This window comes from Cricetulus griseus, chromosome 10, assembly GCF_003668045.3.
Source record: "Cricetulus griseus strain 17A/GY chromosome 10, alternate assembly CriGri-PICRH-1.0, whole genome shotgun sequence".
In the NCBI taxonomy this organism is placed as follows: domain Eukaryota; kingdom Metazoa; phylum Chordata; class Mammalia; order Rodentia; family Cricetidae; genus Cricetulus; species Cricetulus griseus.
This window is the reverse complement of record NC_048603.1, coordinates 10,609,764-10,621,968: the sequence shown is the minus strand read 5'-3', so window position 1 is coordinate 10,621,968 and position 12,205 is coordinate 10,609,764. Positions and strand designations below refer to the sequence as shown.

General features: G+C 40.6%; 1 protein-coding gene across 5 annotated transcripts in view; it reads left to right on the top strand.

Moving 5' to 3' along the window:
• Nucleotides 1-12,205, top strand: part of Oxr1 (oxidation resistance 1) — a 146,910-nt gene that overhangs the window by 97,939 nt on the left and 36,766 nt on the right. For all 5 annotated transcript variants that reach the window (XM_027431454.2, XM_027431460.2, XM_027431458.2 and 2 more), the window contains 5 exons: nt 1,121-1,228; nt 2,302-2,415; nt 5,354-5,506; nt 8,719-8,903; nt 11,443-12,194. In XM_027431454.2, the coding sequence (XP_027287255.2) occupies nt 1,121-1,228; nt 2,302-2,415; nt 5,354-5,506; nt 8,719-8,903; nt 11,443-12,194 (1,312 nt within the window). The remainder of the gene's footprint in view (nt 1-1,120; nt 1,229-2,301; nt 2,416-5,353; nt 5,507-8,718; nt 8,904-11,442; nt 12,195-12,205) is intronic.

The following is a 12,205-nucleotide window of genomic DNA, read 5'->3' as shown; positions in this document are numbered from 1 at the left end:
GAGATGAAAAACACTCAAAGAAGTCACTGGTCATTCACCTCTGTCCTCTGAGACACATTCATGTACACATATGTACAGACACGTAGGCACGCGTGTTCACAAACTACATGCACGCTCAGAAGGTTACACGTCATCGTTGATAATTTAGTATGCCTTTCTACTGAAGTATTTTCCAGTTCTTAAACCCACTGGCTCCTCTCTTTGCTGCTGTTTATGATTCCATCCTTCCTACTTTTACAGTTTCCGTCCTTCGCTTATTTCTATTAAAGTGTCAAGTGACCTGCAAAGTAAGCAGCTTCAGGATGGAGTTGGCATACATGCATGTCATTATATTCTTTGTTCTAATTGGTTCCCCTCCCCAAGCACCGCTTATCCTCTTCTGGCCAGTTCCCGCCCCTCCAAGCAGTGCCCCAGGCACTCTGTGTATCCTCTTTCCCCTTTCCTTGGGACCCCTTTCCACTCTAGCATTCCTGACCCGAGGCTCGATGGGTGGTTTTTTGTTTTCCTGTTCCTACCTTCCCAGATGCCTGCTTTTTTTTTTTTTTTCTGTCACTTCCTGTTTTGGAAATTGCAGTTCTTCTCGTCCATCCTTTTAATAATACTGAATTTTCTTTGCATTTCTAACGTTTGTGTGATGGGGTATGTGCACACCAGGCAAGTTTACTTGCACCCATGGAGCTGGACCATGTGAGCGGTCTTGACATGGGGCTCGGAGTCAAATTCTGGCCTTGTACAAGAACAGGACAAGCACCTAACCAGCGAGGAGGCCTCTCTACCTCAGGCTCTGCAACAGCAGGACAAGAGCCTAACCGCAGTTATTTTAATGCTGTCGTAGAGTGAACATGCGTGAAAAGTTTTAGTTTGTATTTGGAAACTGCTCGAGTTGTTGGCCAGTATGGACTGTGGTGAAGCACATGTTTTACCATGCTCCCTGTCTTAGTAGGTTGAGGTCATTGTAGAATGTGAGATTTCTAGAGCATTCCCTCAGAAATTACCATTTATGAATGAAGCATAACATTGTTTTCAAGATTTTAATATTAATATTACATAATCACTCGATCTTATGATTTAATTTTTCTGTTTCAACAGGTGAAAGTAACCAATTTTTCCTTTTAAACAGGTTGAATCAAGGGATTCTTTGAATAGCATAGCCCTGAAATTTGATACCACACCCAACGAACTTGTTCAGTTAAATAAGTTATTCTCCCGAGCAGTCGTGACTGGGCAGGTATTGTTATTATTTAAATGTATTGATATTTAAAATTGTTAGGTAAAATTATGCATTTTTATATAGTTAACAATATAGAAAATGTGAGAATAATGTTTTTGTGTTTCTGGAAGAAATCCTATTGGTCAGATAAAAGTACAGGTTACATCTATTAATCCATCTTAAAAAAAATTGGAGATAATTGAGTTATGTTTCAAATATAGTCTTAAGGAACTTTTAAAAACTCTTAGAGCAAGCCGGGCATTGGTGGCACACACCTTTAATCTCAGCACTCGGGAGGCAGAGGCAGGCGGATCTCTGTGAGTTCTAGGCCAGCCTGGTCTCCAGAGCGAGTGCCAGGATAGGCTCCAAAGCCACAAAGAAACCCTGTCTCAAAAACCAAAAACAACAACAACAACAACAACAAAAAACTCTTAGAGCAGTTCATCTAAATTGACAGAATACCAATATTTTTAAAGGTAAGCTGTCCTTCAGTCTCTAACTTGCTTTCTGGAAGCAAGGAACAAATTGAATCTCTAAGAAACAGCCTAGCCCGTGTAGGGGATTTTGTTTCTGTTTTGAAGTTTGTCTGTGACCCTTAGAACATGTTCTGTGTGAGTTCAGCATTCTGACAGCTTTCCTTGTCTGTGATGATGATTGCGTTGGTATATCATTGTGTAACCAGTGCCACAGTCAGGCTTAGTGTGCCACTGCTCTTTTGCTAATGTTAACACAGATGCAGTGGACACTTGTGTGTGTCTATTCTATATATACTCCACAATATATAAAATTGTTGGGTAAAAGAAATATGTACAGTTAATTGCTCTAGTTGCCAAGTTGACTTTAAAATGAACAGTAATAGTTTTTGTTTCTGTGCTATTCAACAGCTTGTTTTAACAGCCATTTCTAAATTAATTTGTTAAATTAGTTTTAAAGTGTTTATTTTTTATTTTTAAAGTGTTTATTAATATGATATACTGTTCTATCATCTGAATTTTTTTATTGCTGAAGGTCGCTATCAAATTATGCTTGCTCATGGAACATTATTTGGCCACTCGTACTTGTTTTCCTGACTCTGTGTGAACATCTTACAGGTTTTATACGTACCTGACCCCGAGTACGTCTCCAGCGTAGAGAGCTCACCATCTCTGAGCCCAGTCAGTCCTCTGTCGCCAACATCATCTGAGGCTGAGTTTGATAAAACCACTGTGAGTATGCCGCTTTCAACCTTGGCTGTGTAGATGTGCGCGGTGGACGCTACTCACCCTGCGTGATTTTCACTCGTCTTGACCGTGCTTAAAGTGACATTAGATTCTTTTATTTTGTTAAAGTGCTTAGCTTGGATTGCTAGTCCTTTGGCAGTAATGGTCCAAGGCAGTCATCATTTCTGTCTTATAAATGTCACAAATTTAATTTTTTAGGGAATTATACCTAACCAGCATGAGATAAGATCATGCCCACTTAGAATGTTTATTTTCTGGAATCTGTATCTGTGTGTGTATGGGTGTGTTTGTGTGTGTGTGTGTGTGTGTGTGTGTGTGTGTGTGTGTGTGTGTACAAGCACATGACCCATGCACACTAGTACTTGGCACTCTTTGTGAGTTCCTTTTCAATACACCACCTTTAAAGAATAAGCATTTGTCATCCTAACTAATCCTTTCAGGATTAATACAGTTTGCTAGTTTATTCAGCATGTGTAAGTTGAAAATGTTCTTGGTAAGCTAGGTTTACAAATGAGTTTTAAGAAATCAAGTTGCATTTAAAAGTTAAAATCTCTCCAAAAAGAATTTTTCCTGTGTTAACTAATACTAATCATAATTTCTCATCTTTTTATGCTTATTGGTTATTAATTGAAGAATTTTAACTTCAGTGCTCTTTAAGTATAAATCTGAATCTCAGAATACACGTACTTTATGTTAAATCGAAGCCAGTTATTATAAGATTATTTTAATAATCGTACAATATTTACTTTCTCTTTGACAAGTTTTAGTATTTTATCTGCATGCATGTATGGGCACCGTGTGTATCCCTGTGCCTGCAGAGAGTAGAGGAGGCGTTAGATCCCCAGGTGGTTAAACCGGCAGTATGGGCTCCTCTGTGTGCTTCTCCCTGCTGAGCCATCTCTCTCTGTCCCCAGGATATGTTTTTAAGAGATGATGCTGTAATCATACCTTGGCCTTAAATTCTTTGAATAAAATCTCCTGGTTAATATATGATGAAATAGAGCTTTACAGTTAGGATTTTGTATTTAGGTTTTAGGAAACCCATTCTTTATAGAAGAAATTTCCATATTTGTAACAACACACAAATAGATAAATTACCAAGTGACAGTTTTTTGTTTTTTTTTTTTCTGGAATTTGGAAGGGGGCCTCTTTCGTAACTACCATTTAAAAGGTGAGGTTTCACCCCAGACAAGGAGCTACAGGAGACTAAGGAACGCTGAGAATGGGAGAATTAGTCTTCCCCAGAAAGAACACGCCAGCTGGTTATCTAATACCAAAGGGACGCCCCTGAAAACAAGCAGACTGAGAAGCCTGTGATTACGTTTCTAGGGATACATGTGTATACACATATGTTCACATATGTGCAAGTGTATGTGACAACAGTTAAAGAGGCCATGGCTTTGAAAGAGAAAGGGAGGGTAGGAGGACTGGGAGAGAGAAATGGGAAAGTGATGCAATTATAATCTCAAAAAATTATTAAAAATACCATTTTTCTTTTAAACTGTGATGAAAAGCCCACTCAGATCTAAAGCCAACACGAATCCCTTACAATTATACTGTTTTTTTTCTTCACCTAAAAATATGAATTTTCTTATTGTGCATCTTGCTTTTAAGTTTTCTCAACTTTTTGATTAAGAAGTAGAATAAAAGTAAACTAATAGTGAGTAAATATAACTCACAGGAAGTGGTAAATGATTTTTATTGAAGATTTTAAAATGTATACAGCATGTGTATATTGGGTGAAATAAATACAATATTGTTTATTTCTGTATCTGCATGGCTTTTCTTCCTCAGACTTCCTGTGTGTTACCTACATGTTACTGGAGAATATGTATGTTTTCACCTCATAGGAACACAGACACAGTACAGTCTAGGAAACAGGAAGTAGAGAGGTCACATTTACACAAGCCCTTGGCTTTTCACAGGAGAATGATCGGGGCAGTACTCATGCTAGTTAGATAGCTATATTCCTATCCAAGGACCTTTCCGTTCTTTGTAGCTAAAACAGAATTACAGAGAAATGTCAGAAAGCCCTCTAATGAGCTGCAAAACCATCGAATCAAAAGCCAGACTCCGTTAAAACAAGCTCTCCATGGAGATGATGATATTTTGAATAATGCATACTTATATAAGTTGTATTGAGATCTGATCACAGCCCTCTGAACAACCGTGATTCTTTTAGAAAGAAAAGTGTCTCTCTTGTGCTACACCAATGGCCAATCTATTTCTTTTTTGCGGTGAACTTGTGAGTAGCATTTAAAGTGTGTTTGAACTTGGATAGGCATTTTAAGTAAGTATAAAATTTTTTAAAAGTAAAGCGCATACAGCAAGCTGTAAAGTAATACAGGGCATACTTTTAACTTTGTCCTTAGTGTCCTAGGTTATTTTCCTAGCACTTTAAAACTGAAACCAGCCATTAGGCAATGGTTGTATTCAACACAGCTGTTAAGAGTCAGAGCTCCTTGCTATTGTGTGATGTGTTTATGGAAGAGTATACTTACACTTCACTTCCCGTTTGTCTTGAATATTGTTACAATTGTGTTTAGTGTAGGTTTTCTTTATAATTCTGCATTTTAACCGTGCAGCAACATCCTGAGAAGAGCCCCGAGAAGAGCCCTATGAATTGTGTTGCAAGAATAACCCGTAGTCAGATTGAACTGTGTATTTATCTAGATGTTTAAAAAATGATTTCTTTATTTCCATGTGCATTGGTATTTTGCATACATGCATGTTTGTGTGAGGGTGTCGGGTCCCCTGGAGGTAGAGTTATAGTCAGTTGTAAGGTGCCATGTGGGTGCTGGGAATTGAACCCAGGTCCTTAGGGAGAACAGGCAGTGCTCTTAACCTCTGAGCCATCTCTCTCCAGCTCCCTCTTCTAGTTTTCTAAGGCACTTCCTTTGCGTTTTATTTTGCTTTGTTCAAGACTCCCGATGTTGTCCATCCCAAAGAAGCACTTCCCTCATCTGCCGTCTGCAGTATTCGGCCTTCGAGAGTTGTGTCTTCTACCTCTGAGGAAGAAGAAGCATTCACTGAGAAATTTCTCAAAATTAATTGCAAATACATCACCAATGGCAAGGTAAGGAACACCATCTTGACTTTTTCTAAACTGTAAAAGCTTGACATGGACATTGTAAGTCAAAAATGTCAGCCATCCATGAGTATCTATACAAGGTTTTGGTAAGTGTATGTTTGGTAAATGTTAGCCATGGACCTTGCTTCATGACTCAGCATCTGGTGACCTGTGGCAGTTATTGAAGGTCATGATGTATAAATAAACTCACTATAAGCACATTCATGTAGTGGTCTTTTGCTAGGATACTAAACATCTAGAATGACCCAGCAATTGAAATACAACTCGTCCTTATTGAATATGTACTATATGGTAGAAAGTATTAGGTGTGTTTATTTAATCTATTAAAATAGGAATAAACAATGCTACTTTGGGGTGAGTAAATTACCTTTTGAAGTGCTTAGGTATGCTTCTTATACTTGGGGATATGCAGGTAATCTTCGTTAACTAATGTCTGATTGACCCCATGTGGTCAGAGAACCTCCTTACTCCTGTGTGAAGGCTTGATATAGGGCAACTTACTTCCTGACCCAGAGTCTTTGATAAATCTTGTGTGTATGCTTGAAAAACCCACCTATTTTGCTTCTACTGAGTGGAATATTTTGCAGTGCCAGTGAGATCAAGTCGGGCAGTGCTAGTATTCTTACTGAGTTGTTGTTTTTCTGTAAATTCATGACCAGGATATGGCACTGGCTCATTGTAAGCGTTAGTTTTCTGCTTGGGTTCCATCAGTTGATAACTCTCAGATTTTCAGTGTGCTGTCAGAGATGTGGAAATGTCTGTTGTTCTCACGTTGTTCTGATGAATTGACTCAGCCTGAAAAGCCCCCAGTGGCCCTGCCTGAAGTCTGCTGTGCTGGACATTGCTCTAGTTCTCACTTCCTTTTGGGAAGTGTTAACATGGTCCATGCATGCCTGCACTTTCAGGCAGTCTGTATGAGGTGTGTTTCTTGTGGAGCGTGTACGACTTGAGATCTTAGTCAGGTGAGTTTGCGATGGTCAGTTCTTGAGATTTTCACAAATTTGACCTTGAGGAAAGACATTTAAAGGAGTCACCTGTTCATCCTTCTAGCCCTCAGGGTGGATTCCCAAGATAAAGCAGGTTGGTGAATCCAGAGGGTAAGGTGTCACCTAGGTTAAGAGAGGCTGCAGAAGGAGCTTTGGAGGCCTTTGGGTAGCGTTGATGTGTTTAGAGAAGTGGGGCTTTGTCATTACACTGGGCCCTTTGTTCCCTTGTAGCCTGTTAGCATTATCTCCTGTGAGAGTCCTCTGAAATGTAACAGAGGATGCGTTGGTGTTAAGAGCTGAATCTGCTGTGGGCTGGGTTGCTCTCAGCGGTAGGATATTTGCCTTGAATGCATGATGCGCTGGGTTTGATCGTCAGTATTGCCAAAGCCAATAAACATACAACCCAGGATACTAAACTATCTGTGAAAATTCCTATAATACTGCCAAAATCTCTTTCAAAGACCCTCTGATGTGCTTGCTAAATTGTAGCCAGTTGCTTGGTTTCATTTCTCAAAATCTGTAGTTTACAGAAATTGAAGGGCCAGAAGGCCAGCAACCTCTCAGGGTTTTGTTACAGTGCGTGTGTGTGCTGTCCTTGTGTACATGCTTATCCGGCTGTCCCCAGCAGTGTCACTGTCCTCTGTAGGGCTTTCCTGGCTCTCACTGGCTTGTGTTCATCTGTGCTTCGGCAATATACAGTGCTGTGAATGGTTCCATGGAAATACTGCTCAGAGCTGGGAAGGCTAAAGTTCTCCTGCCGAAGACTTATTCATTGTCTGACTAAGAGAAGTGCCGGCGAGGGGCTTTGAGAAGGCCCAGTGGGTGAAGGGCCTTGGAAGCAAAACACACGCTTGTGCAAGTTGTCCTCTGACCTCCTCAAACGTGTTCTGGCACATAGGCCACACGCGTGTGCACACGCATGCACGCGCACCCTCACTGTGAGTAGAGAGGTTCCCCCACACCCTGTGTGCACACGCCCTTCTTACTTTAATATTACATGGGTTTACCCTAAGTCTTTCATACCTGTAACTCCTCCTGCTGTCCATTCTCACTTTCCTTGGGTCACCGTAGTCCTCAGGATGTCTTCCAAGTGTCACTAAGTGAAGCTCACTCCGTCCTGTAAGAGGCACTGTCTGCCATGACGGTCTGAGTTTGGACAGGAAAGAATCGATACCAAATCAAGCAGGATGCCCAGTTTCTCTTTCCCTGGCAGCTCAGGAAAAAGCCATATGACTTGAAATAACCAATTGATTTTCAGAAATTTGTCACACTGCCTTTATGTTTGTAAAATATCTTGGAAGAAGATGTTTCCTACGTGGAGTGCATGTGTTTTGTGACGTGGATTCTGAGCAGTGTGGGAAGAACGTGGCGCCCAGATTGTGTGTCGTCCTCTTTGTCTCTTGTGTTTTGTAACAGATTGCCCTCTCGCCTCACCTCTGTTTTCACATCTGTAAAATGGAACTTGTGCCTGTTTCGGAGCTAGGATAGTGAGCATCAAGTTAACAGTGTGTGAACAGAGTTTGCTCTCCATGAAGCAGTAAATACTAATTTATACCAATGCTGTCAACTCTCGTCTGTAAACATTAATTGATAAAAGTAGGTTCTTAAAGATTTATATCTTTTTATATAAACTCATTTAAAATTCACAGTCTTTAATGGCAAATAAAAAGTAGTTAAAGTTTAATATGAATTTTATCTAATCAAACCTATAGATGAAGAAATGTGCCCTAAAACTTTGCACACTGAAGATCTCGTAGCTAACGAATAGCAAATGTCAGCTCAAACAATGTTTCTGTGAAATTAACTCTTTTACCCTTGAGAATGAGTTTTTAGTACACAATTTGAAAATGTACACGCTATTCTCAGGTAGCCATATTTGGAACTTGTATTGGGAGAAGAACGCAGAAGATGGCGTGTGTAGTCCTACAAAGTTTGGCTCTTTGAAGCCTAAGTTTGACAGTACCTCCTTAGCTTTAATCCAGCCACTATTTTCCTTTGTAAATCTTAATTTCACATGTTTGTTTTAGATAGAACATGATACTCTTTGCATTCTGACATTTCCTCAGGCAAAGTATAGTTTCCTGGGAAAGCACACTTTGTACGTATAAAGTAGATGGCCAGAGGTTAGAGAATACATAGTAGAGGCATCTAGACTCCGTTCTGAACGTGCAAGCTTTGAAAATTGAATGACCCTTTCTTTTTCCCTCTTAGGGCACCGTCAGTGGCGTGCTGCTCGTCACACCAAACAATATAATGTTCGATCCACATAAAACAGACCCCTTGGTTCAGGAGAATGGCTGTGAGGAGTACGGCATCATGTGTCCGATGGAAGAGGTGATGTCCGCTGCCATGTACAAAGACATTGTGGATAGCAAAATAAAGGGGTCCTTACCCACGTGAGTGTGCTAGTGCTCTTCTTCACTGCAGCCTTCTGTCCTGTCCTGTCCTGTGTCCTCTCTTCCTTCTCTGTCCTCTTTCTTTTTAGCACTAGATAGTTCTCTAATATTCTTATTTTATCAGTTTTAGTACAGCTGTGTTTCATTTTGTCAGTAAGGAAGGAAAACTGTAAGCAGTTTCCAATAGTCAATTCATAGTGTGTCTGGTATATAGTTAGTAATTGTGTTCTATTTATATTTATTTAGTCAAAGAACCAGATGTTTGACGAGTAGCCTCTAGTGCTCGTGTAACGTGTAACTCAGTGCTTACCAGCCTGTGTGTTATTTAGACACACAGTTAAAATTTTTAGCTTACTCTGTATTGTTACTTTTCCCTGAAGGTAGTGAAGAGTAGCATGTGGGCTGTGGAGCAGGGGTGAACACCTGGCGTTGCCATAGCCAGAACAGCTTTACGTTTGTGTTTATAGTTGTGTTTCTGGAAACAGAAGTATGAAACACGTAAGAAAAGACCTGCAGTTGTACCAACCAAGAGTTGGCCTGGGAATGTGCTGATCTGGGAGTACGTGCGATACAGCAACATAGATTTGAGACTGCAGTTTTAGGCAAAGCTTTAAAAGCGAGATGTACAACCAAGTAGCCAGCAGAAATTTTAAAAGGCTGATAAAGAAAAGGAGATATAACGTACGAGGAAAATTAGGAAGAACTGATGGGGAATAGAAAAGAACTGCCCCTCCCCCCACTCCATGCAGGACTGGCAACCCCTTAAAATCAGTCACCTTAACTGCTAACAGACAGTTTGCAGACTGATGATGCCAGTTTAAAGATTAGACCACAGGTCAGAAAAGTTACAAAGGAAAAAGCAGCAAGGCGTTTCTTCTCAGGTATATGTAAGCTGTCAGGATGCCTGGGACAGGTTTAACCCCTTTTTGGATAAGGGTCCAATCTGGCCTCCAGTGAGAGATACTGTTTTGACTTGGTAAAATAATCCTTAGAAATATAAACAACTCCTAGAAATATCATTCTAAGCCACTGGTTATATTTTTAAGTTGTCAAGCAAAGCCAGTTTCAGGAAAACAGCAAACAAACCACAGTTCGTTGTAGAGATGACACAGATGGAAGGACTAGCTAAAAGGGAAAGAGGAGTGCCCCCAGGAGTGCCATCTTGTCCTGACGCTCCGCCTTATCATTCAGCATATTACCTGGGAAGAAAGTGACCTGGGTGCAAGCATTTTAAATATCACCAGAAGGAAATACTCTTATGTCTTGGTTTATATGTTAGTTGAAATCAGGATTTGGCTTCAAACAAGATAAATGCAGCAAATCATTTTGCAGAGTAATACTTTGTTTGCAGAAACAGAGTAGAAGATGTTAATGGGTTTCACCTCTTTTTAATGTTTGGGGAATTGATTTTTAAGGTGTTGTTCTGAACTGTGTTAAGTGCCATTAGTATTAATGTTTAGCCATCCAGAATATTAATCTCAGGCTAGAAAACTCACGTAAATAAATATACTTTTAAAAAAATCAGCTAGTCTCTAGATTCTGGGTAGTGTATACTTGAAAATCTCCCAAAGCTTGGCGCCAGTTCCTTGACCTTGAGGGTGCAGTTCAAGTGAGTAACCAGTAGGTGGCACAGCTTCACATTCAGTATTGCCAGTTAGATGCCTGGGTTTCTTAAAAGATGAATACAGTGGAGAGGCAAAAGACATTTGAACTAAATGTTTAAAATAGCTACACTTTACACATCTCACTTAGAAAAATTGTGTGTTTTGTTACAAAAAACTTGAAAACCACAAGAAACTTAATCAAGAGACTTAATCAGCTTTAGTGTCCACAGGAGGCCCCTTACTTGGTGTTGACTTGTTCTCTAGCTGTATTTGCACAAATATTGGTGCTTTGCCGCTGAGACTTCAAATCATTGACATTTATCATGAAGCAACCTTAGCCATCAGCGTGAACTGCCGAAGTATTTAATGGTGCTTTCGAACATTGGTATTTACCTAAACAAATGCTAACAAAGGTGGAAATGAGACCCAGCTGTAAAACACTCACCACCGAACAGCGTAGTTCTTCAACTGAGCAAACTCTCTTAGAACTGTTCCGAGTTACTAGCTTAAGATTTCCTGCAAAAGTTTGGCCTCAGGTTGCTCTTAACCTTTCATTATTGCTGAGTATTTTAGTTTAATCTCTCTCTGCATGTAAGTGAGGCCTGCATATGCATTGAAATTTACCATTTTCTATATTCGCCCAATGAAAGTTTGATTCACTATTATAATTTCATCAAGAATCTGTTTTCAAACTTTGTTGTAGATCACGCAAAAAGAAATCTTCCATTGGTGTCCCCCAAGTAGTAAACAGTCGATGAAAAATCCTGGTGTAATTATGTGGTATATATGAAGAGCAGGATTATTTATTTTCTGTTGGGAGCGGTGCCTCGCCTATTTTGAAAAGCCTCTCTGTGATATTTTTATTAGTTGGTTGTGGAATGTAAAATGTTACAGATTTTTAATGTCTAATAATTTTTAATTTTATTACACAACAGAGAAATAGATCAGTTGTCAGGAAGGGACGTCTGCCGTTCCAAGAAGGGGACCGGAGTCGGTGCTGAGGAAGTAGACTCGAGAACCCGTGACCCAGGTAATGACAGCGCCAGCACCGCTCCCAGGAGCACGGAGGAGTCTCTCTCTGAGGATGTCTTCACCGAGTCAGAACTCTCTCCTATCCGGGAGGAGCTCCTCTCCTCAGAGCTGCGACAGGAGAAGTCTTCGGATGCGTCCTTGGAGTCTGTGCAAACTGTCAGTCAGATGGAGGTACAATCGTTGGCTGCTAAGTCAGAGTCTGCTCACATTCCTGACCACATTAACTCCAATACTGGACCTTCTTCAGAACAAGGGCCTTTGTCTCATGAAACGGATTTAAGTAGTCTTGAACTAGCCGCTAAAGAAGGAGCTAAGGCTCCAGAAAAAGTGGAAGAAGTCTCTGGCCCTAAAGAGCAAAGCACAAATGTGAAAGGTCATGACCGGGATTCGTTACGTAATGGAAATGCACTCCAAGAGGGGGGAGACGGAAGTGTCGCTTCTGCAGAAACAGTGGGACTGAAAGAAAAGCAGACTGTGGAGAAGGACGGACAAGGGAGCGAGTCGAAACGGGACCCAGAGGCTGAAGTTGAGGAGCTGCGCCAACTCTGGAAAACTCACTCCATGCAGCAAGCTAAGCAGCAGAGAGACAGCGTCCAGCAGGTGTCACAGAAGGAAAGTAAGCATAAAAGCTCGCCTGCGGATGGACACGTAGACGGTAAGTGTTGG